Genomic DNA, 27,952 nt, shown 5'->3' with positions numbered 1-27,952 from the left:
TTGGAGCTCGGTGACGAGCCTCCTGATTGGGCGGCGGAGCGCTTCCGGTCTCTCGCGAGAGGTGGTGGGAGCGCGCCAAATTTCACTCAGGCTGTGCTGGCGGCGCGATGGTGCTGAGGAACAGCGGGCGGCGGTACGCGGAGCCCGGCGCGGACGGCGAGACCAGCAGGTAAGGGGCGCCCGGGCGGGCGGCGGACTCGGGGCCTTCCTCCTCGTGGCTCTGGGCTCACGCTGAAGAGGCGGCGGGCGCTCGGGGAGCGGGGCGGGGGTGGGGCCGCCGCTGTGGCGGGGCCGTCCGACACCTGAACGCGTGTCGCGGAGGTGGCGGCTCCTTCGGTGAGGCGGGGGCGCTGGCCGAGCGGGTGGGCGGTCCTCCCTGTGCTGCTGCTGCTGCTCGGTTCTTCGGAGCCCGAGCCGCCGGGAGGAAGGGGGTGCAGCTCCGAGAGAGGGCTGGGGAGGAGACGCTGGTCCGCTCACCGCCGGGCCCCAGACCGCGGCGGGCTCCTCGGCGGCTCCTCGGCGGGCTCCGCGGCGGCCGCGGTCCTTTCCAGCGTCTGACGGCGCAGAAGGCGCCTTGCGGGGAGCGCCGAGCCCACCTTTGCTGAGCGTCCCGGACACTGTCTCCCAGGAGCGCTGTCCGCACAGCCTGGCACCCGGGACTTGCCGAGCCTGCTCGTTGGGGGCAGAAGTAGAATTCAGTCCAACTTGGTCATCAGGATTCTCAGTTTTCCCCATTACACCGTGCTGCCCACGGTGCCGTTTTTCTCTTTTGTTAAAACCCATGAAAAAGTCTTGTGTAGTAGAGAGTGCCGATTCCGTTTTGCCAAGAAACAAAGTAATAATAAATTTGGGAACTAACATCTCAAATAAGTTTAAACAAACATACACCTTCTTACTCTGAGATAATTCCCCGGAGTGGTAACATTTTACATAACTAGAGCGCGTGTGGCAACCAGGAGGTTGACCTGACCCGTGCACCCCGCGTGTGCATGTGTGTGTGTGTGTGTGTGTGTTCTGTGCGCTGTCAGTCACACCATGTGTTGGTGACTCCACCGCAATCAAAACAGAGCAGTTCTGCCCCAAGGATCCTCCCGCTGCCCTTTTACAGCCACAGCCCCGCCCCCCAAAACCTTCCCTGGTGGCCACACCTGTTCCCCGCCTCCAGGTTTGGTTTTTCCTTCCTTTCACTCAGGGACGATGGCCCCTCTTCCTCTGTCTCCGCACTCAAGCGCCTGGAGCGCAGTCAGTGGACGGATAAAATGGATTCTCGGTTCGGATTTGAGAGGCTCAAGGAGCCAGGGGAGAAGACGGGCTGGCTGATCAATATGCACCCTGTAAGCACCTGGGCTTCCCGCCTTCCTCCCCCTCCACGCCCTCGCGGTGCCATCGCCCTTGTTTGAGGGTGGGTGCGCTTGGCGTGGGAGCCAGCTGTTTGGGTGGCACAGGTGGAGATGGGCTTGTTTGTAGTTCTCTTACTTTTTAACATTTCGGGCCATAGAAGACATTGAGAAGATGGGGGGGGGGGGGGGTAAGAGTATAACTTTCAAGAATGCGGGAGAGCCCTGGCCAGCGTGGCTCAGGGGATGGAGCATCGGTCTGTAGACAGAAGGGTCGCAGGTTCCATTCCAGTCAGGGGCACGTGCCCGGGTTGCGGGCGCAGTCCTCATTGTGAGGAGTGCAGGAGGCAGCCAGTCGATGATTCTCTCTCATCATTGATGTTTCTATCTCCCTCTCCCTTCCTCTCTGAAATCAATAAAAATATATTAAAAAAAAAAAGAATAAGGGAGAAATGGAGAGAGATCCCCATCTGGAGGCTGCTATGCTGGGTTCTGGTGACTGGGCCGGTGGTGGGGTGGGGAGGGAGGTGGTGTTTACGAAGAGGAGGAGGAAGGGGCTCTACTGTGTAGAGCAGGGTGGGGACCTTCTTCCTGCCAAGGGCCATTTGGATATTTATGACGTCGTCCGTGGGCCAGACAAAATTATCAGCTAAAAAATTAGCCTGCTATATTTGGTCAAACTTTTAAAATATATATATATTTTTTTTATTTCAGAGAGGGAGAGAGAAATAGAAACATCAATGATGAGAGAGTCATTGATTAGCTGCCTCCTGCATGCCCCCTCCTGGGGATCGAGCCCACAACCCGGGCATGTGCCCTTGACCAGAACTGAACCCAAGACCCTTCAGTCCGCAGGCCGACACTCTATCCACTGAGCCAAATTGCCTAGGGCTGGTCGAACATTTCATTAACTCACCCATAATGCCTTGGCAAGGGCCAGGCACAATGACACCTCCCTCCCCCGCCTCCCCCCTGCCCAGGTGTAGAGGATAACCTCATGCCCATATTGACTCTTGTAGACTGAGGTTTTAGATGAAGATAAACGCCTGGTCAGTGCAGTGGATTACTACTTTATCCAAGACGATGGGAGCAGATTTAAGGTGAGCTCCTGAAACCAGAAGGTGCGACCCACTCGGTGACGAGGCTCCGCAGCTGAGAATGACGAGTGTTCGTTTAGCTCCACAGCTGCAAGGATGGGAGGCCTCCCCATGCAGCTGCCTGGAGCCCATTGGGAGCATGGCCCTTGCAGCGCCCCAGTGACCACTAGGGTGTACTGTGCTGAGAGAAAACTAGCTGGGAAAGGGGGGCAGGGCCATGCAGCCCTAAATCCCGATGGCCCCGTTTCTCCTAAGAGTGACGAGGCCAGGGTGCAGTCTGGCAGCCTCTCTTCACCATTCTCTCTTTTCCTTTCTCATCGCCCTTGAATGGGTTGGTGACTCTTGCAGGTGGCACTGCCCTACAAACCATACTTCTACATTGCGGCCAGAAAGGTAAATCTGTGGCTCGTAAGGATCAGTTCAGATGAACTGTGCCTTCGTGTTCTGTGGGGAGCGTCAGGACTGGAAATAGAGGCCTCTGGAGAGACAGCAGGGAAGGAAATAGGTTTCACTAACGGAAAGTCCTTTCGTTCTGTCCTGACTTAGGGTTGTGAGCGAGAAGTTTCATCTTTTCTCTCCAAGAAGTTTCAGGGTAAACTTGCTAAAGTAGAGACCGTTCCCAAAGAGGATCTGGACTTGGTGAGTGCCGCTCAGACCTTCCAGGGTGTGTAAAACTGGGCCCACTCTACCGGCGGGCAGTGACGTGGCAGGAGGCCAAGCTTGGCACCTGTGTGTGTGGGGGGGAGGGGGGTACTGATGATGGGGCCTTGATGCCTGGACATCCCTTCAGAGAACTCGAGTGTCATAGTTGGGCCCAGAGGCAAGGCTGGACAAGGTGCTTTGGAGTTGCCAACTCTGACAAGTCTATTTACCTTTGAGTCCTTCTGTCCTTATTTTCTCTCCCCAATAAAGTCCCTTTTCTCTTGAACTCATAAGCATCATCTCTTCACTCTGTAGCCAAATCACTTGGTGGGTTTGAAGCGAAATTACATTAAGCTGTCTTTCCACACCGTGGAGGACCTTGTCCGAGTGCGGAAGGAGATCTCCCCTGCCGTGAGAAAGAACCGGGAGCAGGGCCACTCCAGTGACACCTACACGGCCATGCTCTCCAGGTAGCTTTCCTTCTGGGCAGAGCAGCCAGTCCGCCCTCAGGACTGTTTCCCATTTCCCCAAATTGACAAGATGGATGGGAGGTGGGAAAACTCAGCCATTAACTTACTCTCTCCCTCCCTCTCTCCCTCCTCCCCCCCCCACCCCCCCGCAGTGTTCTGCAAGGAGGCAGTGTGATTATGGACGAAGAGGAAACCTCAAAGAAGATTGCGGACCAACTGGACAACATCGTGGACATGCGAGAGTACGACGTGCCCTACCACATCCGCCTCTCCATCGACCTGAAGATCCACGTGGTGAGTGGGTGATGCCCAACAGCGGGAGGGGGGCTGAAGGGTAAATCCACGAAAACATGCAGAACTCTGGCTCAAGGCGACCTGTCCTGCAGGCACACTGGTACAACGTCAGGCACCGAGGGAGCGCCTCGCCGGTGGAGATCACCCGCCGAGATGACCTGGTTGAGCGGCCCGTAAGTGCTGCTTGCATGTCCTCCATCCCGAGTTGCCCACTGGTGTTTGGGGAGGCCTCATTCAGTGCTGAAAGGTGAATCTGATTCAGAGGTTGGTTTGCTTTTTCCTAAATACCTTCTGGAAGGAGTATGGACTCGTCATTTTTCGGGTCAGTTTCTGGCCTGCAAGTATACTTTCACATGTGCCTGAGCATCCCCAGGTGATGTGTATCTGAGCTGGGCTGGATCGGAGAGTTTGAGGGAACACTCCGCTTCCACTTAGGGAGTTGACAGCGAGTGATGTGGTGGAAAACGGGTTCATAACGAAGGCCTTGGCTCAGGGGCAGCGTCACGATCATGTTTTCTCATTTCTAAGATGGCGGCGCCAGCCCTGAGCCAGTCTTCTGTCAGGGTTGTCACGAAGGCCAAAAGGAGGTCATTTTTTTTTATTAAATGATTTTTTGAAACAGAACGGGAGAGAGAGAAACAATGATTTGTTGTTCCACTTATTCATGTCTGCATTGGTTGATTCTTGTATGTGCCCTGATTGGGGATTGAACCTGCAGCCTTGGTGTATCGAGACAATGCTTTAACCAACTGAGCAACTCGGCCTGGATGAGGTCATGTGTTTTAAAGAGCTTTGAGACTCAGGTGTTGTGCAGTCGTAGACTTTCCTGCAATCTAGCCTTTTCTCATTTGGCTGTCATTCCACCAGGGGATGTGGAGTCCTTGATGTGGCCAGATAGCCCCAGGCGCCTGTTCCACGTTTTTTGGGAGCCTTTCCCTGTGGCAGCTTGCCTCTTGGTTTTAGCAGCTGAAGGTGGGAGGTTCCATGGCCAATTCATGCTATGTTTGTCCCTCTAGGACCCTGTGGTTTTGGCATTTGACATTGAGACAACTAAACTGCCACTCAAGTTTCCTGATGCTGAGACGGACCAGATTATGATGATTTCCTACATGATTGATGGCCAGGTGAGCAGCGCCTTCTGGAGTGTGAGCTCCCTGGAAATGGGGATCTTGTTGGTCCCCAAACCAGAACAGTGTTCACCCCGCGACTCATAGTTTTTGGTGAATAATGAGTGAGGGGAATCCAAGAAAGTGAGCAAGCGAGCTGTTCTGACACCAGCATGCTCCCCCTTCCGATGGAAGTCTGAGATGCTCGGGGGTGGGGGAGGGGGGGTGTGGAAGCTCAGGCACCTCCCAGTTGCTGCTGAGGTTGTTGTGGTCTGAGTTTCTGGGCCGAGTACCAGGAGGCGTGCTCAGCTGTGTGTCTAACCCACGCAACTGCTGGTGAACTTCCAGGGCTACCTCATCACCAACAGGGAGATCGTGGCAGAGGACATCGAGGACTTTGAGTTCACCCCCAAGCCGGAGTACGAAGGGCCCTTCTGTGTCTTCAATGAACCTGACGAGGTAAAGAGGGGTCACTGGGAAGCTGCTGGTGCTGTGGTGAGGCGGGAAGAGAGGCATGCTGGCCCTTTGGAGGCCTCGGCATGCCTGCAGTCAGAACGGCAGCTTCTGGGCTTGGGGTCCTTGTTGTGACCCTCACGCGTGTGCAGGCGCTAATAAAGGGTTGCCGGGAGGTTGCTTTTCCAGAACTTGGGGAGAGGTACTTGGAAGGAGTTTGAAAGAGGAAAAGCAAACCTCTGAGTGCTGTGATGCGTTGAATTCAGGTCCATCTAATCCAGAGATGGTTTGAACATGTCCAGGAGACCAAACCCACCATCATGGTCACCTACAATGGGGACTTTTTTGACTGGTGAGTCTAATGCCTAATTTGTGAGTAAACCGTGTTCAGAGGGCAGGTCACACGACACTGGGAGTATACCCAATGCTACTGACGTGTGTGCTGAGAAATGGTTATGATGGGAAAAGTGGGCGGGAGGGGTAGGAGGGGCGCTGCATTTGAGGAGTCGGTGTGAGGAGCTCCTGGGATAGTGGGGCATCCCCTGGGGGCCGGCTTCCCTGTCCCTGAGGGGATTAGAGACTCATCTGAAAGTGCTTGTCCGCCCTCTCTGGTCCCTAGGCCATTTGTGGAGGCCAGAGCAGCTGTCCACGGACTGAGCATGTACCAGGAGATCGGATTCCAGAAGGACAGCCAAGGGGAGTACAAGGCGCCCCAGTGCATCCACATGGACTGCCTCAGGTAGGGCCCGCCGCTCCCCTGGCAGCCTGCCTGTCCCAGGAGGGCTTTCCCGAGTGCAGGCCTGTCCACACCCGAGGGAGGAGGTAGCCCTCGCTGAGGACAGCAGCTGCAGGCTCCGGCATCGCCTGAGTGCAGGTGTGTTTGTGAAACTACCTGGATCCGGGTGAATGATTCTCACGAGGGGCCTGCACCGTGTGGGGTCTTGGTGCAGATCTTGGGGTACCCATTAAGTCTCTGCATCTTGCTGTGTGTGTCCAGCTTTGCCACCTTTCACAGGTTCCTGGACTTTGTCTCAGAATCACCTCTGGCCTTTGCTCTCCTTTCTAGGTGGGTGAAGCGGGACAGCTACCTTCCTGTGGGCAGCCACAACCTCAAGGCGGCCGCCAAAGCCAAGCTGGGCTACGACCCTGTGGAGCTGGACCCCGAGGACATGTGCCGGATGGCCACCGAGCAGCCCCAGGTGCCTGTGCCGTGCTGACCCGGGGGTCAAGGGGACCTCCGGACATGTCACCCTTATCTCTGATGTCCTCTCCTCAGACTCTGGCCACGTATTCGGTGTCGGACGCGGTGGCCACGTACTACCTATACATGAAGTACGTGCACCCCTTTATCTTTGCCCTGTGCACCATCATCCCCATGGAGCCCGATGAGGTCAGTGCCTCCCCTGGTCCTGGCAGCCTGTGTGGCCTGGGCCGTGGGTTTGAAGCCTGTTGTTTCCCCATAGGTGCTGCGGAAGGGCTCCGGGACCCTGTGCGAGGCCTTGCTGATGGTGCAGGCCTTCCACGCCAACATCGTCTTCCCCAACAAGCAGGAGCAGGAGTTCAACAAGCTGACGAGTGACGGCCACGTGCTGGACGCCGAGACTTACGTGGGCGGCCACGTGGAGGCCCTAGAGTCAGGCGTGTTCCGCAGTGACATCCCCTGCCGGTTCAAGATGGTGCGCCCCTCCTGGGTCTCCCGAGGCTTAGAGGCACCCAGAAGCCACAAGGGCTGAAGGAAAGCCCTCACCCCTTGCAGGCCCCCCCAGGTGTCCTTCGTCGGGCCTGCCCTAGTTCAGGACAGTGCAGCGTCCCGCCCAAGGTAGGTTGGTTGCTGCCAGAGCATTCTCTGTCTCATCTGTGCCCCTCTCGGTCATTTCCGCTAGAATCCCGCCGCTTTTGACTTCCTGCTGCAGCGGGTGGAGAAGACCATGCGTCACGCCATCGAGGAAGAGGAGAAGGTGCCCATGGAGCAGGTCACCAACTTCCAAGAGGTAGCTCTCTGGAGGTTCACACGCCTGTGGACTGGTTTCCTTCACTCGAGGCCTTTCGTGCACCTACTGTGTGCTGGTGCTTGGGCCCTGAGACGGATGACACTGTTGTCACAGTCGATGCCCGACTTGCTGGCTGGGAGAGCGTCACAGGCTCTGGGAACGTGGGGGGTCTTGGATTCAGTAGGCAGCGAGGAGCTATTGGAGGCGTTCAGTTTATTTTCTTGTTAAGGAGACTTTAAAAGGACAGTAGCCTGGCCAGAGTGGCTCCGTTGGTTGAGTGTCATCCAGTGCACCAAAAGGTTGCCAGTTCAATTCCCAGGCAGGGCACATACCTGGGTTGTGGGTTTGATTCCCCAGTCGGGAACATTCATGTGTTTCTAACATGCATGCATATCGCACTCTCTCTCCCTTCTCTCTAAGCATGTCCTCTGGTGAAGACTTAAAAAAAAATTTTTGTGATGACAGTTAATTTTTAGAAATTACAGAGTAGGATATAGTGACTAAAATCCATCAAATATGAGCACAAAGTGTCCTTTGCAGTGTGTCACCTGACTGGGGACCCCAGGCACCCTCCCCTGTGCTGATCCCTCAGACGCTGCACATTCCAGGTTCCTGGCGGGCTCCGCTCAGCACTGCAGCGCATTCGCTGACTCCCGTGGGGGTAGTTTGTACCAATTTTAGGATCGGTTCCAAGGAACACCTTGTAACAGATTCAGCAGTTTTCTCTCACTTCAAATCCGGGGGTGGTGGCTGCTGCTCCCGCCATTCTGTCCTCATCAGGGCTCTGCTCTTCCCTGCAAGCCTCCTGCACCTCCCGGCCCGGCGTTGGTGGCTGTCTTCGGTCTGTAGTCTCCGGTTTTTATTGTGGTCACCAGCCTCCACCTCCCTCCTCTTCCTCTGTAGGTGTGTGATCAGATTAAGGCCAAGCTCACCTCCCTGAAAGATGTTCCTAACCGTATCGAGTGTCCCCTTATCTACCACCTGGACGTGGGCGCCATGTACCCAAACATCATCCTGACAAACCGCCTGCAGGTAAGACGGATGCCTGCATCAGGATGGAGTTCTTTCTTCTGCCTGGCCCTAATTGCTCCCTCCCGTCTCCTCCGCAGCCCTCTGCCATGGTGGATGAGGCCACCTGTGCAGCCTGTGACTTCAACAAGCCTGGGGCAAACTGCCAGAGGAAGATGGCTTGGCAGTGGAGGGGCGAGTTCAGTGAGTGCCTGCCCGGGCTGGGGGTGCTCAGCAGGAAGCGGGTGGGCCTCTGTCACACTCGTCTCTCACCTGTCACCTTCCCAGTGCCGGCCAGTCGCAGCGAGTACCATCGGATCCAACACCAGCTGGAGTCAGAGAAGTTTCCTGCCTTGACCCCTGACGGCCCAGCCCGGGCCTTTCATGAGCTGTCCCGCGAGGAGCAGGCTAAATATGAGAAGAGGAGGCTGGCAGGTGAGGGGCCTGGGCGACTTTGGGGCCTGCGTTGGGCTGTGCTGGAACCGCACGGCCTGAGGTCAGTTAAATCGGTCGTTGGAGCCGTGGTGACCTCGCTCCTCCTGTGGGCTCCCGTTCCTTGTTCCCCTGCGTTGCTCAGGGCTCAGCTCCTCCCTGTGGTCGCGGCCTGTTTGGCCCATCCACACGGGGGCTGCCTTTCTTCGCTGCGATAAACCAGCTGCAGAGAAAGCTGCGTTGGTTAGCCTCCATTGCCTCCTGGCTTCCGTTGTCCCCCACGTGGAGTCTCAGTGGCCCTCCCATTGTGCCTCAGATTACTGCCGAAAGGCGTACAAGAAGATCCACGTGACCAAGGTGGAGGAGCGCCTCACCACCATCTGCCAGCGGGAGAACTCCTTCTACGTGGACACGGTGCGCGCCTTCCGGGACAGGCGCTATGAGTTCAAAGGTCTCCATAAGGTGGGCCTCCTTTTCTCAGATGCTGACCCTGGCTGGGTGCTGCTGGACAGTCGTGGGTGTGCAAACATATCCTCAGGTGCCTGCTTTCGGTGCTCTGCCTGTCAGGGTGTCCGAGTCCCGTTGTTTCAGAATCCCTGTAACGCAGCTTGTCGGGTGCATCAGATAAGAGTGAGTGGAATCACAGGGCACCTGGGAGCCCCTGGGTCTCTGGCTGCGCAAAGCCCTGCCTCCATTGCTGCTCTTCAGCCATGCGCTCCATTCGCTGCTCCAGGCCCTCCTGACAGGTCCTGGGCTCTGTCCCGGGAGGTGACGTTGCCCCCAAGTCTGAGGTGTCCAGCGGATTGTTGCTGTGATGGAGTATTTTCTCCTAGTCCTGGCCTCACAGGAAATAAAAATGGAGCCTGGACATGTCCCTTTGTGTTCAGAAGCCCTTTGAGGACGTCAGCCTTACACGGGACGGTTCTAGATTAAAGGTGAATCAGGACACGTGAGACCCGAGCACGTGGTTCTGGCCTGGCTCCTGGGTTGGGGTTGTGCAGACCCCATAGGGGACACGTCCATATTGTGTCCATGGTGAGTTTCCTCGGGGTGGGAACAGCATTACGGTTATGCAGGAGCTTGTCCTTGTCCCTAGAAAGTGTGTGCTGACATGTTTAGTATCTGCAACGTAGTGGCAGTGCCGAGAGAGAGAGAGAGAGAGAGAGAGAGAGAGAGAGAGAGAGAGAGAAATAAAGGAAGGGGGGAGAGGAGGGAGGAATAAAGGAAATACGGCCAAATATCAAGTGTCCCTCTGGAAGTGCCTACGGTCTTCGTTCTATTTGTTGTTAAGTTTCCAATGCATTTGAAGTTTTCAAGATGTAAAGCAGCTGTGACTGTAGAATGTGAGCTGTGATCGAGGAGTTGTGTGTGCTCCCAGGTGTGGAAAAAGAAGCTCAGTGCGGCCGTGGAGGCGGGCGACGCGGCCGAGGTCAAGCGCTGCAAGAACATGGAGGTGCTGTACGACTCCCTGCAGCTGGCACACAAGTGCATCCTCAACTCCTTCTACGGCTACGTCATGCGCAAAGGGTACGCTCCTGCTGGCCCGGGCTGGGCTGTGGAGCTAGTGAGTGAAGGATGGGAGAGGGGAGAGCCGGGCACCTGCGGGCCTCTGTGCGAAAGCGTGGCTGGAAGCGCTCTGGGGCAGGTGGAGGGAGGGCCACATCGACTCGTGGGTCTGGGGTAACAAGGGCATGGGCACCACTGGGCGTGTTCGTCTGAACATCCTGGGCAGGAGGCAGCAATTTGGTCGTTTCTGTCCTCTGTCTGTGACTTACAGAACGTCACCACCAGGCCGTGGAGACGGTCCCAGCAATTCGGCAATTGCTAAGCAGCCGTGGGATTAACAAAGGGTCAAGTTGATTGAGAGGTTGAGTGGGGCGGGGAAGGGAGAGGCCCAAGGTGGAGACTGTTTCTGGGCCGGGGTTCCCGGGGTTGGGCACTGCGTGGAGATGGGGTGAGGTGGGGACTGCGTGTGTCCATTGGACATAACCAGGTGGGAGGTCCTGGGAGGGTCATCAGGGCAGCTCTGGGGAGGAAGAGAAGTGGTGGGTGCACAGGGACTGGGTTGGAGGGAGGGTCATTGTGTGTATTTGTGCTGCTTTCTAATGGCAGAGGGAGTGGGCAGAGAGCAGGGCTAGAGCGGAGCAGAGTTTCAGGCAGGAGGTGTGAGAACAGTGGGCCAGCTGCGGCCGAGGGTGCCTTCGAGCGCGTTTTCCCTGAGACGCTGGGGGATGCACGTGGGGTTGGGAGAGTGGAGGAGGCTCACGGGGACACCGACCATCAGGGATGGTGTGGAGAGTCCCCTGAGGCTGAGGTCATGAACTATTGTGCCGCCTCCTTCCAGAACTTTCCAGAGCCGAGCCCAACACACTGAAGTAGGAACAGAGACGGTTCTCAGCACAGAGATAAATTCCCCCTTAGTCCTGCCCTGCTCCGAGTCCCCTTCTTGGTGCCCTTCTCCCTCCCCACCTCTCCTTTGACCTCGATGACCCTCGGGGGGAGCCCACCCACCTGCAGCTGTGACTGTTCCCAGGGCCCGCTGGTACTCCATGGAGATGGCCGGCATCGTCTGCTTCACGGGGGCCAACATCATCACCCAGGCGAGGGAGCTGATTGAGCAGATCGGGTGAGTCCGAGTCGGGAGCAGGCCGGCGAAGATGAGCTGGAGAGGGGGGATCTCATCTGCTGTCAGGACAACACTGGCTTCTTACTGCACGGCCACCGTCTGGCCTGCATGTGGCCTCACTTCTCTGTCCCCTGAAGGAGGCCCTTAGAGCTGGACACGGACGGGATATGGTGCGTCCTGCCCAACAGCTTCCCTGAGAACTTTGTCATCACGACGACGAGCGTGAAGAAGCCCAAGGTGACCATCTCCTACCCCGGGGCCATGCTGAACATCATGGTCAAGGTGAGCCTGGTTTCCAGCGCCACCGGCGGACGCGGGCTTGGGAGAGGGGGCTGGGCAGGCTCTGCAGAGGGGTCTGTCACTGTCTCTGCAGAGGGGGCTGTCACTGTCGGGCGCAGGCTTGGGAGAGGGGGCTGGGCAGGCTCTGCAGAGGGGTCTGTCACTGTCTCTGCAGAGGGGGCTGCCACTGTCGGGCGTGGGCTTGGGAGAGGGGGCTGGGCAGGCTCTGCCCGCGGCTGGGAGGCCCGGTCGTGTGCAGGTTTGGATGGTGATGGGGAGGCTGCCCCTCTTGGTCTGCTTTTGCAGGAAGGCTTCACCAACGATCAGTACCAGGAGCTGGCCGAGCCGTCCTCGCTCACCTATGTCACCCGCTCCGAGAACAGCATCTTTTTCGAGGTTGACGGGCCCTACCTTGCCATGATCCTTCCAGCCTCCAAGGAAGAAGGCAAGAAGCTGAAGAAGAGGTAGGAACCCCGCAGCTTCTGTGCACGGGAAAGGAAACGGACGGATTAGGTTTAGCAACCTGTCCAGGAACGGACCAGGATGGGGAGACCTCGGTTCTGTCTTCTGGACTTTTTGCCTCTGTTTGGGAAGCTCTGTTCTCCACCTCTTAGGTTCTGTTCCACAGGCTGCAGGCCCTTCCGTCATTTCTATGTTGGAGAGAGACACTCAGTGCAGACACGTGTGTGGATCTGAGAGGTGGGGTCAGGAGGGCAGTGAGGAGCAGCAGCTCACAGGCTCCGTCACGCTGTGCTTCCAGGTACGCTGTGTTCAACGAGGACGGCTCCCTGGCCGAGCTCAAGGGCTTCGAGGTGAAGCGCCGCGGGGAGCTGCAGCTCATCAAGATCTTCCAGTCGTCCGTGTTCGAGGCCTTCCTCAAGGGCAGCACCCTGGAGGAAGTGTACGGCTCTGTCGCCAAGGTGGCCGACTACTGGCTGGACGTGCTGTACAGCAAGGTGAGGTCGCCCTCCCCACCTGGCTCTGCGGGATCCAGTGACAGATGAACTCAGGGCTAATGCTGGTGAAATCCCAAGACTTGCTGAGTGTATCCAGCGACAGGATTCTGTGAAGGAGACAAATAGCATGTGAGAAAGGAATCTAAGAGAAAAACTCACCAACCATCACATTAACTTCTTTGATTTCTAAGTCTTTGTTGGCCCTGTAAATGCACATACAGTTCCTACAATTTAAGTGAAGTGTTGGCTTGTCTTTCACACGCCTTCTTGAGGAATTGATCACTGTGCCTGTGCTGCTCTGAGTGTTTGCATTTCATCGAGTCTGCGTGGCGGTCAGTTGACAGAGCTAGGCCTCTGCTGTCGGGTAGCTGGGAGGCTCCCGGTTTCCATTGAGAGGACAGCATCAGACATCTTTGCCCAGATGCCTTTCCCTCTCCCACATAGTTGGCAAGGAAGAGGCTTTGGGATGAAAGGAATAGTGGAATATTCTGGAACATTGGCTGGCTCCCTTTGCTTTGTGGCATCTGGTTCCTGGCATGCCTTGTTCCGTGTAGAGTTGACTCATGTGAGCACCAAGGGGGAAGGCACACGCAGTACTCGTGAGCCGGGCAAATCTTACAGGCTGTTGAGGCGGGAGGTCAGGGACACCTGTGCACAGGAGCACAGACACACGTTAAGGCTTCGTGTGTGGTTCTTACGTCTTGCTGTGTCTGTCTGAGGCAGCCTTAGAATTACACTCCTCCTCCAGGTCGTCCGCTGGGGAAACTCGATTCCGTGGGAAGAAGTGTGGGGTGAGCTGGAGACGCTCCTTTACCTCTGCACGATGTCTGCCCATTCTCTCCAGGCAGCAAACATGCCCGATTCTGAGCTGTTCGAGTTGATCTCTGAGAACCGCTCCATGTCCCGGAAGCTGGAAGACTACGGCGAGCAGAAGTCCACGTCCATCAGCACCGCCAAGCGCCTGGCCGAGTTCCTGGGAGATCAGATGGTGAAGGACGCGGGGCTGAGCTGCCGCTACATCATCTCCCGGAAGCCCGAGGGCTCACCCGTCACCGAGAGGTGAGGGCTTCCAGGGTTAGGGAGGGACAGGCCTCAGACCCCCGCAGATGAGATGACAGGAAGGCCTGCCGGGCCCTGGCGGGATCAAAGAGCGAGCCTGCTGAGCCCGACGGACCACCTGGAGCCCCAGAGAACCTGGGTCCATGGAGGGTGGGCAATGATGGGCCCCGTCTCAAGGTGCAGTCACACCCTCCGGTGCTGTTCCCAGTCAGGGAAGCACTGAGGTGTGGGCCCTGCGCACTGGATGGTGTGCAGACGCGTAGGGTGGCGACAGGACCCAGCTTCCCTCTGGGCGAGGGGTCAGCAGGGCTGCACGGGGACTTTGTGCTCGTCCTGCTTGTCCTCATGTGAAGTGAAATGGCAGGGCCTGCGGTCTGAGGACTGGGTGATGGACGCACAGGTGTTTCTGAGTTTCTTTCTGTTCACAATCCTGCACGAGGCAAGCACTGCCGCCGCTGCCTCTCACTTTCCTGGCGACACGAAAACTGGCTCATTCTTCCGGGAAAGCAGAGGACTTCCTGTCCGTTACCCAATGAAGAGCCCTTCGGAAGTGTCAGCTGTGTGCGTGCGCACGCATGTGCCGTTTACGTGAGGGCATTTGTCAGCGGCTCTTCACGGTGGCCAAGCAACAGCCCCCATGGCCCCCGGTGGGGTGTGGCTATTAAGCCAGGATACTTACACAATGGAGTATTAATTAGTTACTAGATACAGCAGACATGACATGTTAGGTATAGTTTGTACAAAATAACTTTAAATGAACGCAGGTTACAAAATCGGTGTTGGGTCCGTTTCCACGGTAAAGACTCCCCTGGTGCGCGCTGCGCCTCTTGTCTCCCAGGGCCATCCCACTCGCCATCTTCCAGGCAGAGCCCACGGTGAGGAGGCACTTCCTGCGGAAATGGCTGAAGAGCTCGTCCCTGCAGGACTTGGACATCCGGACGGTGAGTGCTGGCTCGTCGGCTTAGTCTTCGCTCTTGGCGTCCCCCTTTCTGACGGGTGGTGTGTGAAGAAATAGACTTGAGGGCAGAGCTGGAAAAGCTAGACTCAGGCTTTCACTGTGTCCGACAGGCCAAGGCTTGGTCTGGCGCAGGGTCCTGGTGCGGCTCTGCACCTCAGTTTCCTCTGAGAAATGGGCACTTTTGTCAGAGGCTTTCCAAGAGGATCAGTTAGACACAGGGAAGGGCAGTGCTGCAGCTGCTGCCGCCCTCCTCACGCGCCCGTCGTCTGCACAGATTCTGGACTGGGACTACTACATCGAGCGGCTGGGCAGCGCCATTCAGAAGATCATCACAATCCCCGCGGCTCTGCAGCAGGTGAGGTCAAGACCACGGAAGCAGGCCCCCGTGTGGCTTAAAAGCCCCGGGCACCTGAGCGCGGCCCCTACTCACAGACGGACGAGTGACGAGTCCCACCTTCATGCAGGTGAAGAACCCCGTGCCTCGCGTCAAACACCCCGACTGGCTGCACAAAAAACTGCTGGATAAGAATGATGTCTACAAGCAGAAGAAGATCAGCGAGCTCTTCGTCCTCGAGGGCAAGAGACAGGTGCTGGGGCCTGGCCTGGGGCACGGAGGCCGTGGCGGTGGTGGGGTGGGGTGGGCTGGTCCCAGGGGCACCCGGCGCCTGAGTCCCTGTGCTGCCGCTCATGAGGTTGGATGCTTCCATTCAGGTGTCTGGGAATTTTTTTTTTTTTTCTGAAAATGTACACCTTCATACTCTGCTCTTTAATTCCTCCCAGTGTTCTTTTGTGATAGAGGGTTTGTAAGTTAAAAATAGTTTAATCCGTAATGAGTAACTTTGTGTCCAAGTACTTTATCCCGTTCAGATGGGTTTTTAGAAGTGGACTTGTGAGAGCGACGTGATTAAGTCCTCTCTGCGTGGTTGCAGGTGGGTGTGGCCCAGGCTCCGGATGGCGCCCAGAGCCTTGGTGCTCCCGACATGGAGGATTTTGGCCGTGAGAAGCCGTCCCACACAGCCGTCCCTGTTGCTACGAAGAGGAAGCGGGTCCTCTGGGAGAGCCAGGAGGACTCGCAGGACCTGGGGCTGACGGTGCCCTGGCAGGAGATCCTGGGGCAGCCTCCGGCCCTCGGAACCACCCAGGTAGGAAGCCTCAGGGCATCTGGACTGGCCGGTGGGCGAAGGGGACAGACCCCAATCAGGCCCACGCGGGTGTGCTGTCTCCCGCGGGGCTGCTGAGCAGTGCAGGACACGGAGGTGGTCTTGACCTGCGGAGGTTGGCACTGGGAAGCTGTGCGTGCCCATTGTCATGGAAAGTGTTCTGTCTCCCTGGACTTTTCTTCCATCTGTCCCAGGAAGAGTGGCTGGTCTGGCTCCGGTTCCACAAGAAGAAGTGGCAGCTGCAGGCCCGACAGCGCCTTGCCCGCAGGAAGAAGCAGCGTCTGGAGGCGGAAGGCGGGCTGCAGCCCGGGGCCATGCGAGACAGGCCCAGCACAGGGCTGGGGGGCTTCTTGCGAAGAACTGCCCGCAGCATTCTGGACCTCCCGTGGCAGATCGTGCAGGTGTGCCGGGCGTCCCCGAGGCAAGACACCCCGGGGCAGTAGCATGGCTGATAGGAAGGGGTCCTGGGGACCATCCTGCGGTCTGGGATGGAGGAGAAAGGGCAGACCTTGACCTCCGTGCCTCTGATTGCAGCTGGTGCTGGAGGCCACCGGGGAGGCGGCCTGTCCACGTGTGTTGAGCTTTTTCTGTGACAGGTTGACACGCACTGCTTACGATGTTTCCTTTCAGATCAGCGAGACCAGCCAGCCTGGCCTGTTCCGCCTGTGGGCTGTCATCGGCAGCGACTTGCACTGCATCAAGCTGAACATCCCCCGGGTGTTCTACGTGAACCAGCGGGTGCCCAAAGTGGAGGAGGGGACTGCGTATCGCAAGGTACCAAAGGCAGCTGCTGCCTCTGAGGTCGTCTCCACGTCGATGGGGCCGCAGAAAGAACGGGCTTTGCAGATACAGCTTGGTGGGCGCGCGGCCCTGAGCCAGGTGTTCTGGAGCCTCCATCTCCTAAGAACCTTCTCGGTGCAGCGGTTACTGAAACGACCTCGTGGAGGGCTGAGCTGCTGGTGCCTGGTCCTGGGGCACGTCCTCAGTGTCTGTCTGACGTCCACCTAGCAGGGAAGGGAGGGGGTGGGCAGTTGTCAGACGGCAGCTTTGTCTCCAGAGGCTGTTCTGGTGCTAAAGCTTTACGGGGCGGGGCGGGGGGGAGGTCATTCACGTGCGTGCAGCTCCCTCACTTCAAGTACAGTTCCATTGCTGACAGGATATTCCGTCATGCAGCCATCGTCACAGTCAATCTGAGAACATTTTCATCATCCCCAGGACACACCCCAGGCCCTGGAGCAGTCTCCTCTCCCAGCCCTCAGTAACCACCAGCCAGTCTGCCTCCAGACGAGCCCACTGTGGACATTTCCTATAAGTGGGGTCCAGCGGTGGGTGGGGCTCTGCCTCCTCCTCAGGCGGGTCCTCGTGGATCTCACCTGGTGTCAGTGAGCACCCAGCTGGCCCCAGCCAGAGTGTGCTCACGGAGGCTGCCCTTCCCATTTCTTAGCCAGGCGCAGGGAATTGCAGGACGAGCTAGCTTGTGTTGAGAAGAGACCTGCTTGTGGGAGCTGGAGTGAGGGAGGAGGTGTCTGGAGACGGCATGTGGATGTGGATGTGGGTGTGGGGAGAGACGGGGAGGGTGTAGCGCAGGAGGGGACAGGTGGCCTGGAGCTCCTGTGGCTTTCAGGGTATTCTACCTTTGGGGGCCTTTCCTGCTCCCTCCGCACCAGGACCAGCCCAGTGTGTCCCCCAGGGCTCCTGGTGTTTGCCGCCTGCACCCTCATAAACCAGGAGAGGACAGAGGAAAGTGAACTGGGACCTGCTGAGTGAGCTTGACTGCCTCTCAGATGCCTCAGAGGCTTCTGTTGTGCCCTGAGCTTTAGTTTTACTCTGGAGAGTGAAACGGAGTGTACCCCACAGTTGTGGGCACCAGGTGTGCCAGGACTATTTAAACAAGCATATGTGTGTGTGCGCACCTGTGTGGAGTGTGTGTGTAACAAACCTCACACTTAGCCATGTGACAAGGTCATTGCTGTTGTCGCCAGGTGAATCGAGTCCTTCCTCGCTCCAACACGGTCTACAATCTCTATGAGTACTCAGTGCCGGAGGACATGTACCAGGAGCACATCAATGAGATCAACACTGAGCTGTCAGCCCCAGACATCGAGGGCGTGTACGAGACTCAGGTAACTGCCTTCCCAGCTGCACTGAGCAAGCACCTAGCTGGATGGAACAGAGGAGAGAAGCCCACGTAGGGCACGGGCGGGCCAGCAGTAGCCACTGTGGATTCCACCCCGGGACAATTTCTGCAGCGATGGCCTGGAGCAGAGGGCTATGCCCCAACTGCCACCCGGTCAGCCCCACCCACCCTGCCCCCTTGCAGGTGCCATTACTGTTCCGGGCCCTGGTGCACCTGGGCTGTGTGTGTGAGGTCAATAAACAGCTGGGGAGGCACCTGTCGGGCTGGGAAGCAGAAACCTTCACACTTGAGCACCTGGAGATGCGCTCTCTGGCCCAGTTCAGCTACCTGGAACCAGGTATGGTGTGTGCCAGCTGCCCCGCTTGGCCCCACCTCCCACGAATCACAGGTGACCTGTGTGTCCTCCACAGGGAGCATCCGCCACATCTACCTGTACCACCGCGCACAAGGCCACAAGGCGCTCCTCGGCATTTTCGTGCCCTCTCAGCGTAAAGCGTCCGTGTTTGTGCTGGACACTGTGAGTTCCCGGTCCAGGGCTGTGGGAGGACAGGCCACTGGGCAGGGATGTCCTAGCCCTGCCTTGTTTCCAGAAGCCTCTGCCATGAGAGCCAGTGGGGGTTGAGTTAGAAGTGGGACCACCCCTCCTTCTCTGGGAGGGGAGGAGGGGCTGACTTGGCCCTTGTTCAGGTTCGAAGCAACCAGATGCCCAGCCTCAGTGCCCTGTACTCGGCCGAGCACAGCCTCCTGCTGGAGAAAGTGGGCCCCGAGCTCTTGCCTCCCCCAAAACACACGTTTGAAGTGCGGGCTGAGACGGACTTGAAGACCATCTGCAGAGCCATCCAGCGATTCCTGCTGGCCTACAAGGTGAGTGAAGTGGGGGTGCTGCTGTTTGAGCCCCTCACCCATGATGGGACCCCCAAGCCGCTTGCTTTCCTGTGCCCAGGAGGAGCGCCGGGGGCCCACTCTCATCGCCGTGCAGTCCAACTGGGAGCTGAGGAGGCTGGCCGGCGAGATTCCCGTCCTGGAGGAGTTCCCGCTGGTGCCTGTCCGCGTGGCCGACAAGATCAGCTACGGAGTCCTGGACTGGCAGCGCCATGGAGCCCGGCGCATGATCCGCCACTACCTCAACCTGGACACCTGCCTGTCGCAGGCTTTTGAAATGAGCCGGTGAGCAGAGCATAGGGCTCTTTATTGGCGTTTCAGCAGCTCTGCCCACCTTCATGTTGCCAGCCTGTCAGTCTCTGACAGCAAGTCGGTCTCCCCAGTTTCCACCCCCCCTGAGACCAACCTGGGACTCCCCCCGTGACCCTGCCCCTGCCCCTGCGCAGGTACTTCCACATCCCCATTGGGAATCTGCCTGAGGACATCTCCACCTTTGGCTCCGACCTCTTCTTCGCCCGCCACCTCCAGCGCCACAACCACCTGCTCTGGCTGTCCCCTACCTGGCGCCCTGACCTGGGCGGGAAGGAGGCCGACGACAACCGCCTCATCATGGAGTTTGAGGACCAGGCCACCATGGAGATCAACAGTTCCGGCTGCTACTCCACAGGTGGGTGGGGAGGCCCACGGGATCTCAGCAGCTGGTGTTTCTGTCGTTTGCCGCCATTCTTGAGTGGCGAGAAGTCCCAGCGCTGACCCTCAGAGCTCGGCCAAGCCGTGTGGGATGAGTCGGGCGGGCGCTGTGACCAGCAGCAGTGTTTCTGAGGAAGGCTTGCTGGGGTTGGGCTCTAAACCCTGGGGTGGTCAGTGCACAGGTGTGTGTCTGTGCAGTGTGCGTGGAGCTGGACGTTCAGAACCTGGCCGTCAACACCATCCTGCAGTCTCACCACGTCAACGACATGGAGGGGGCCGACAGCATGGGCATCAGCTTCGACGTGATCCAGCAGGCGTCCCTGGAGGACATGATCACTGGCAACCAGGCCGCCAGCGCTCCCGCCAGCTATGACGAGACAGCCCTCTGCTCCAGCACCTTCAGGTGCCCAGCCGCGTCCCCAGGCACCTCCTCTGCAGAGGCAGAATAACTGAGTCGGGGGTTGAGAAGGAACAGCAGGAATCCTTTTGTCCTCGGCCCTTGTTTTGGGAAACTAAGCACTAAGGCAGGGTCACTGGAGCTTCCTCCACCTGCTCGGTAGAGTCTGTCCTGGTTCTCCCGGCCGGTGAGGCGCCCGACACCCACCATTCTAGTCGGTATTCTGGCACGGAGGGTGGGGAGGGTTGAGAAGTGTATGGTGAGGTGGTAGGGCCTAACCTCGTCCGAGGGGTGCAGAGAGCTGAGCAGTGGGGTTTGGAGAGGGAGAGTGACTGGGGAACATGCTCTCCCCCTCCAGGATCCTGAAGAGCATGGTGGTGGGCTGGGTGCGGGAGATCACGCAGTACCGCAACGTCTACGCCGACAACCAGGTGATGCACTTCTACCGCTGGCTGCGCTCCCCGTCCTCGCTGCTCCACGACCCCGCCCTGCACCGCACGCTGCACGGCATGATGAAGAAGCTCTTTCTGCAGTGAGTGCGCCGGCCTGTGTCCCCAGGCCCGGCACCTGGGGGATCACGGCCCATCGCCGGTTCTCGCTCCGCGTAGTCTTTCTGCGGTGTCTGCACAAGCGCTGTACGCTGTGTTCTGCACCTCCTTGTCGGACTTAATGGTCGCCCTTGGAGGTCTGCATGAGGTGTACCATCCATGGTAGTGGGCAGAGGCGGTTCCCAGAACTTGGGCTGTTACCAATAACCAAGAAACAGCCTGTGCGTAAGGGCACGCGCGTGTCCCCCTGCAGTGATCCCAGGAAGCGGCCCTCTGCCGCGCTGGTGGGTCCTCCCACTGGGAGAGGTGCTAACTGGGTGCTGGCCCCAGAGCTCTCGGTCGATGGCTCTGCCAGCCCAGCCCCTCCTGCATGGCGGGCAGAGCCAGCTGACGGGGGTGCGAGTAGTTTTTGTGGCTCCTAACCTGCAGTCCTCGTGATGAATGAAGTGGACTTTCTCTTCCTATCCTTTGTCCACTTTTCTCCAGTTGTGTTGTTTTTTCCTCATTGATTTATGTGAGTTCTTCCTATGTAAGAATTAATCGTTTTCTGTGATATGCGTTGCACCTTTCTTCCTGTCTTTGATTCTGTTTGGCTTTGTTTGTGGAGGGTTTTCCATGTAGAAACCTTCACGCTTTGTTGCTTCTGGGTCCCAGGCATATTTAGAATGGCTTTTCTACTTCAGATCATCCCCTTTGCCTCACGGTGTCTCTGGGATTCTCTGTAGCATCCTGGCTGCTGACTCTGCCCTTGGTCCTCAGGCTCATCGCGGAGTTCAAGCGCCTGGGGTCATCGGTCGTTTATGCCAACTTCAACCGCATCGTCCTGTGCACGAAGAAGCGGCGGATCGAGGACGCCCTGGCCTACGTGGAGTACATCACCACCAGGTGGCAGCCACGTCCGTCTCCTGCCTCTGGAGACCTGGCAAAGCCTTTCTCACCTTCATTTCTGAGAGGGCTTCACTAGCTGTGGGACGTAGTGGATCTTTTTTGAGTCTTTTTCCTTCTCTGTGCTGCTTTCTTGATAATTTCTGTTACGTCTTTAAATTCACCCATCTTCGGCGCTGTGTCGTCTGCCCCGAATCCACCTCAGACGTGGTGCTGTCTCCTCCATTTCTGGTCTTTCCTTCAGCTCTGGGCACGGTGCAGCTCTAGTGCTTCCGGTCCCTGCTCGCTCCGGCGCCGGGGGTCTCGGCTGGTTGCGGTTGGTAGGCCTGTCTCCTCCCTCTGGGCTGTTTCTCTGCAAACTGGTGACATCCTGTTGGTGCCAGACACTGGGTCTTGCCTTGTGTGTTGGATGTTTTTGCGTTCCTGTGACTGTTCTGGGGCTTTGTGTTCTGTGACCTGAAAATAGTTTGATCCTTGGGGCCTTGGAGATTTGTAGGCAGGGCCAGAGCAGCATTAGTCCAGAGCTCACTATTCCCCACCCTTGAAGAAGGCTCTCCAGTGGCGGTGGGAGCAGGCGCGTGGGATCAGGCTCCGGGGAGATTTGGGGACCAGCCCTCCACGCCTCCCATTACTCCCGCCCAGATGCAGAAGTCTCCTCACTACTGTTTGCCATTTTCCTGTCATTTTCTGTAGGAAGTTTGAGGGTTTTAAATCAGTGGAGGTTAAGAAAGAAAGTAGAGAAAAGAGAAAACTGTTGATTTCATGGAATCATTCTGTTTTGCTTCTTTTTAGCATTCATTCTAAAGAGATCTTCCATTCCTTGACAATTTCTTTCTCTCGATGTTGGGAGTTTCTTCTCTGGATGGATCCCTCTAACTATGGTGGCATCAAAGGAAACGTGCCCTCTAGTATCCACTGTGGACAGGTGAGGGGACCAGTCCTGGAGACAAATTCTTTGGGGTCTGCATCTGTCCGTTCGCCACACACTGCTCACGCGTCTAAGGAGAGGTCGCGAGCATGCAGACAAGGAGGTGCAGGATCAGAGTCAGCAGGGGTGGGATCAGGACCAGCAGCCAGGGTCAGGGGCCGGTTGGGGAGGGGAGGCCCCAGAGGACTCGGATGTGGAGGGAAGTGGAGCTTGCAGGGAACAAGGCTCAGCGACTGGTGTGAGGCAGCTGTGAGTCCAGCGGGTGAGGGCGGTGGTCACAGGGGTGGCTGAGAGCTGGCTGGGGCAGGCCACTTGTGCCCGTGGCCTTGATGGGGATTTGGTGGGAGCCATGCTGCTGAGAGAGATCTGACGGGAGAAGGCTGCCCTTGGTGCTGTGCCGAGGTGGGAGGTCCGTGGGACTGGATGGGAGAAGAGGAGGTGCAAGCGGTGTAGCCGGGAAGCGCAGAGGTGGCTGCTGCTCTCAGGGTGGCAGACATCAGACTTCCTGTGTTAACCTGGAAGGTGCTGTCAAGAGCAGAACCTGGTCAGGCATGGGCATCGCAGTAGGGAGCCGAGCGGGAGATTGGAGCTTGGACACTGCTGGTTCCCCCTCTCTGGGCGGTGGGAGGAGGCAGCTGGAGTGAATCCTTGGGAAGGGTGGAGTGGGACCATCTCCACGAGGTGAGTGCTGCTGAGCCCCAGGCACGTGGCACACCTGACGTGCTGTTAGAGTGTCTGCGGGGATCTGCCGGCTCGGGGCGGGCGGCTAGAACAGGTGGAATCAGCAGGCCAGTGTCACCATGACTCAACTGGGGTGTGCGTCCACGGCTGCGGGCAGACATGGCTGGGACTGTTACAGCAGGACCCCCAGAAGGAGGGCAGAGCGGAGGAGGAGGAGGGGCCTGAGGAGGAAGGTGAGGATGACGAGGGCGAGGATGACGACGAGGGGCAGGAGCCGGACGTGGAGGACTTGCTGGAAAACAACTGGAACATCGTGCAGTTCCTGCCTCAGGCAGCCTCCTGCCAGGGCTACTTCCTCATGATCGTCTCAGGTGAGCCTGTCAGCTGTCACGTCTGTGATCCGTGGAGCAATGTGGTCCTGGTCCGCTACCTCACAAGAAGGTGGGTCGGGGTGCAGGGCCTCCCCCTCTCACTGCGCCTGCTGAGGAGGGCTGTCCCCGAGGGGCTCCTAGTTCTGCCCCAAGCTTTGTGTGCACGTGTGGCAACTAAAGGTGAACCCCAGCAGGGAGGACGGGACACTTCCTGAACGAACTGCCCACCACTGGGCTCTGAGGCCGAGCTTCTGCTGTTGGGAACTCCTGTCACTGGTTTGGGTGTAAATGGTCTCGGGTTTAGTGTTTACAAGTCGGGTTATCCAGGTCGAGGCACAAAGGAAGACGTACATGCAGTGCCATTGTTCTGAGCCCCCTGACGAGCCCTGCCACGCCCAGCACGCAGACGTGGTCAGAGGTGTGTGGTGGTTCCATTTGTGATTGTTCCATATTTCATCTGCGTGTCCCGAGCAAGTCTCACTTTTTCGAGTTCTTTTGAAACGTGGGTCTGGTGTGCTGACCCAGAGTTGAGCCTTTGTTCTTGTCGCGGCCCAGTGTGGAGGTTGAGGGGAGTTGCCTCGTGTAGATGGTGCTCTCTAAGCACGAACGTGGGCGTCATTCCCGTTTCTGTAATGGGCTCTGGCTCCTCTAAATGCATCAAATAGAATCATCGCCGGTAACAACATTTCAGCCCGGGCTGGCCAGCGGGCTGACCAGCCACAGGGTCTCCCTGGACTCTGGGTCCTGGGCGTCATCAGCTCTCGGGTCCCGTGCCCCCTCTGCAGCGTACATCGTGGCCGTGTACCACAGCATGAAGGAGGAGCTGAGGCGCAGCGCCCCGGGCAGCACCCCCGTGAGGAGACGGGCGGCCAGCCAGCCGTCACAGGAGGCCCATGGGGCAGCCGGAGCCCTTCCCGGTGAGCGCACCCTTGCTGCCGAGACCACGCACCTGTGACCTGACCTCTCTGCCCCCCTCCAGGGCGGGGTCCCCGAATCGCTTCCTCGGTATCCTCGTCACTGTGCGAAGTGGGAGCAGCACCACGTCACTTCTCTTCCCAGGAATGATCACCTTCTCTCAAGATTACGTGGCCAATGAACTCACTCAGAACTTCTTCACCATCACCCAGAAGATTCAGAAGAAAGTCACGGGCTCTCGGAACTCAGCTGAGCTCTCAGAGATGTTTCCTGTCCTGCCCGGCTCTCACTTGGTGCTCAATAACCCTGCCCTGGAGTTCATCAAGTATGTGTGCAAGGTGAGGGCCGGAGTAGGAAACTCATTTATCCCCCAACACCCTGCCCACCGTTCTGTACAGCCGTGTGAGCTATTGGCAGCTCCTGGAGCCGGTGCTCCAGTGAGGGGGTGAGTTCGGTGAGTTCAGGGAGCACAGGTGCTGTGAGCTGGGCTCGGAGAAGTGGGGAAGGTGAGGGGCCCTCTGATGGGGCCTGGGCCTAAGACCACAGTGACCAGGAGGGTCCAGGCACATGTGGACCCCAGGAAGGAATGATGTCTGGGCAGAAGGGGTGAAGGCCCTGGGGGGGAGTGATCTGAGGGTGCTGGTGAAACAGCAGGTTCTCGAGGTCCTGTGAGGCCAGTGGGCTGGACGAACCAGGGACCACACAGAGCTCCGAAACACCCAGGCTTCTGTGGAGCTCAGAGGAGAGCTTGCATGGATGCCAAATGCCTTTCTGGGAAAGGAGACCGAATCAGAAGTCGAAAACTGTTACCAGACAAGGGCAAGCAGACACCTCACGGCTCATGAAGTCACCTCCCGGCCACTGCATCTCACGGTGACGGACACGCCGGGATCAGGTGGCAGCAGAGCTTTAGGGGAGGGAGAGGCCTGCTGACAGGAGGGTTAGCTGCCCCCCTCGGCTCGGCAGGCCCCTGGGTGGGCCGGGAGTCCCTCACCCTGAGGGTGGACACCAGCCACTTCGCACATGAGATTGTAAGGCTCCAGTAGACTTAGGACTGCCTGTCACTCGGGGAAAAGGAGCCAGTGAGGATGACAGGCAGAGCCCGAGTCCCCGGAGCTGAGGCCGTGAGGGAACCACCGCTGCAGAGGAGGCAGCTGACGGGACAGGAAGAGTGAGGTGGCGCTCAGCCACGCGGTCTTTCCCTCCAGACCGAGCAGGAGGCCCGGAGCTGCCCTCACCCCGCCCCGTTCTCCGCAGGTCCTGTCTTTGGACACAAACATCACAAACCAGGTGAACAAGCTCAACCGGGACCTGCTCCGCCTGGTGGACGTTGGCGAGTTCTCCGAGGAGGCCCAGTTCCGAGACCCCTGCCGCTCCTACGTGCTCCCCGAGGTCATCTGCCACAGCTGTAACTTCTGCCGGGACCTGGATCTGTGCAAAGACCCGTCCTTCTCTCAGGTGGGAGCGCCCACTCCTGCGTGACCTGTCCACCCTTTTGGGTGACGTCCGCCAGCTTTGGCGTGGACTAGGAACTGGCACCTTTCTGACGGCACTCAGCCACCAGGCGCTAGAACGTCGTCCCGTAAACGTGTAAGGGCGGTGTCGGTGAGGGAAGCCTGCCCGGGCCCAGTGAGCTGCCGCACACCGTTCTGTGCCTCTCACTCTCACGAAGGCTCTGCCCCAGTCTCCTCAAGGCTGGTCCCCTCGGCCTGGCGGAGGGACTGCCAGGGAGGCGGGCAGAGGGTGACCTGCTCTCTCTCTGCCCAGGACGGGGCTGTGCTGCCCCAGTGGCTCTGCTCCAACTGCCAGGCCGCCTATGACTCCTCGGCCATCGAGATGGCCCTGGTGGAAGCCCTGCAGAAGAAGCTGATGGCCTTCACCCTGCAGGACCTGGTGAGCAGTGGGTCTCTGGTCATAACCTGTCCTTCAAGATGACCACCTGTTGGGTCAGGCCTCATCCACAGCCCAAGTGATTCAGTCTTAAAGCTCCTGTTGGGCACCTACAGTGGCCAAGTGCTGGCCTCCTGGGCCTTCCCTTCTAGTGGTGGGAGAGAGGCAGCAAACAAGATAAAGGGTGTGAGTGGGATGAGGGTCCAGACCCAGCGGGTGTGTGTGTGTCTGTTACGGGGTGCTCAGCATTCAGTGCGGGGCCTGGAAGGCATGGGGTCTGGGCAGGAGCAGTGCGCCTGGTGTGGCCGGGTGGGTGGCCCACAGCGAGGGTGGGGAAGCAGCTGGCCATTGGGTGAGCCCGCTGTGCGGTCTGGCTTTTATCCACAGTGGAGGTGCAGGCGGGGGGAGTGGGGAGCTCTTGACTGGGCTCTTCCTCGTTTCAGATCTGCCTGAAGTGCCGGGGCGTGAAGGAGACCAACATGTCCGTGTACTGCAGCTGTGCGGGCGACTTCGCCCTCACCATCCACACCAAGGTCTGGCTGCTGCCCCTGGCTGTTGCCCGTCCTGCCCTCACCCACACCGCTCTCCCTACATTCTGGGCCTCGGCCCTCATCCCTGCACCTCTTCTGGGACTGGCTCTCATGGCGACTGGTTCTTCTGCAGGTCTTCATGGAGCAGATCGGAATCTTCCGGAACATTGCCCAGCACTATGGCATGTCATACCTCATGGAGACCCTGGAGTGGCTGCTGCAGAAGAACCCCCAGCTGGGCCATTAGCAAGGCGGGCCTGTCCCCTCTCTGCCCCAGCTTCCATCTGGAGACCATCTCCGGGACTCGGCTCCAAAGAAAACGACCCTCAGGGTGCTTCCGGGGACGGATCCCTTGGCCCAAACCAGCCAACCAGCCAGAGCAGGAAGCGGCCCACCTGGGTCCCAGTCCCAGGCTTGGTCAGGGCGGCCAGGGGCCCAAGGGCCGCAGCGGGTGGTTCTAGTGCACAAACACGTGTGGCCTGGCCCTCCTGCCCCCCCACCCCCACCTGCATCCCCTCTGCCCTCGGGGCCTTCTGTTTGAGCCAGACCTGGGGGTGGCTAAAGGCCAGACCCAGGGCCAGGGATGCCTGGGCGGGAGACTGAGCTCTGCTCTCCAGGCACTGTGACCTCGAAGACGCCCTCCACGGCTTCACGCGTGGGTGTGGCCAGTTCCAGGAATCGGGCCCTGCGCCCTTGGGGACCTGGGCGTCTTTCCGACAGCGGTTCCAGGCCGGCCGGCATCCCTGCACTTGGGCTTGGACTTTCCTGTGGAGACTTCCTGGTCAGAAAGCGGGGGGGACGGGGGGGCGGGGGTGTCTGCATCAGGTGGTCCCCTCTTCTGGGCCGGGCTTCTCAGATGGAGCTTGACCATACCACCTGCCCTCAGAGCCTGCCTGTGCCCCGAGGAGGCCTGGGCACGGGGGGCACACCATTGATCATGGATTGTACAGCATCTGTTACCTCTTGGACTTCAGAAAAGTGATCTTTCCCCCACAAGAGTTCATGGGAAAGGGAAGCAGCAGCTTCGTCAGGTGGAGGAGGTTTCTGTTCTTATTCCTCAGCTCAGGTCGCCCTGGGACCTGGGACCCTGCAGGGCACCAGCTCAGTGTCCAGCCCAGGTCTGGAGCCTTTGCCGAGTGCCAGCCTCTCCCTCCATCCGTCTTCAGCCCCAGAACATAAGACCAGCTCTGTGCACCTTTTAAACAAAATAGGACTGGGAACAAGACAAAA

The 27,952-nt window shown here is 58.4% G+C and overlaps 1 protein-coding gene across 3 annotated transcripts; it reads left to right on the top strand.

Annotated features, from left to right (window-relative positions):
- Positions 1-35: 35 nt before the first annotated feature.
- On the top strand, positions 36-27,952 carry POLE (DNA polymerase epsilon, catalytic subunit). 3 transcript variants are annotated; one of them, XM_079762300.1, is made up of 49 exons: positions 36-169; positions 1,193-1,334; positions 2,357-2,437; positions 2,783-2,827; positions 2,981-3,073; positions 3,392-3,546; positions 3,699-3,840; positions 3,933-4,013; positions 4,857-4,964; positions 5,295-5,405; positions 5,666-5,751; positions 6,019-6,138; positions 6,466-6,598; positions 6,676-6,789; positions 6,863-7,075; positions 7,283-7,390; positions 8,294-8,422; positions 8,500-8,602; positions 8,687-8,833; positions 9,147-9,292; positions 10,209-10,357; positions 11,364-11,456; positions 11,594-11,738; positions 12,042-12,199; positions 12,496-12,691; positions 13,536-13,750; positions 14,589-14,691; positions 14,983-15,063; positions 15,173-15,295; positions 15,638-15,850; positions 16,063-16,269; positions 16,499-16,642; positions 17,851-17,991; positions 18,189-18,342; positions 18,416-18,522; positions 18,693-18,869; positions 18,949-19,172; positions 19,334-19,554; positions 19,776-19,980; positions 20,333-20,506; positions 21,282-21,407; positions 22,200-22,332; positions 23,198-23,387; positions 24,173-24,304; positions 24,447-24,640; positions 25,560-25,760; positions 26,070-26,195; positions 26,636-26,725; positions 26,856-27,952. In XM_079762300.1, exons 1-49 carry the CDS (start codon positions 108-110, stop codon positions 26,967-26,969), a joined length of 6,855 nt encoding a protein of 2,284 aa, XP_079618426.1. In that variant the 5' UTR covers positions 36-107; the 3' UTR covers positions 26,970-27,952. The 3 variants fall into 3 exon arrangements, with proteins under 3 accessions (XP_079618426.1, XP_079618425.1, XP_079618427.1); XM_079762299.1 differs by having other exon boundaries at positions 23,195-23,387; XM_079762301.1 differs by lacking the exons at positions 36-169; positions 1,193-1,334; positions 2,357-2,437; ... (7 more) ...; positions 5,666-5,751; positions 6,019-6,138 and adding an exon at positions 6,170-6,273 and having other exon boundaries at positions 23,195-23,387.

This window comes from Cnephaeus nilssonii (genome assembly GCF_951640355.1).
Source record: "Cnephaeus nilssonii genome assembly, chromosome: 22".
Classification (NCBI taxonomy): domain Eukaryota; kingdom Metazoa; phylum Chordata; class Mammalia; order Chiroptera; family Vespertilionidae; genus Cnephaeus; species Cnephaeus nilssonii.
Note: the sequence above shows the minus strand (reverse complement) of the source record. Positions and strands in the feature narration are given on the sequence as shown.

What these genes read in the sequence shown, in the direction of transcription:
- POLE (XM_079762299.1), top strand. Translation starts at nt 108, where the DNA reads ATGGTGCTGAGGAACAGCGGGCGGCGGTACGCGGAGCCCGGCGCGGAC. An exon ending in ATGACCTGGTTGAGCGGCCC is followed by an intron (nt 4,014 to 4,856) that starts GTAAGTGCTGCT and finishes TTGTCCCTCTAG; the next exon opens with GACCCTGTGGTTTTGGCATT. An exon ending in ATGAAGAAGCTCTTTCTGCA is followed by an intron (nt 20,507 to 21,281) that starts GTGAGTGCGCCG and finishes CTTGGTCCTCAG; the next exon opens with GCTCATCGCGGAGTTCAAGC.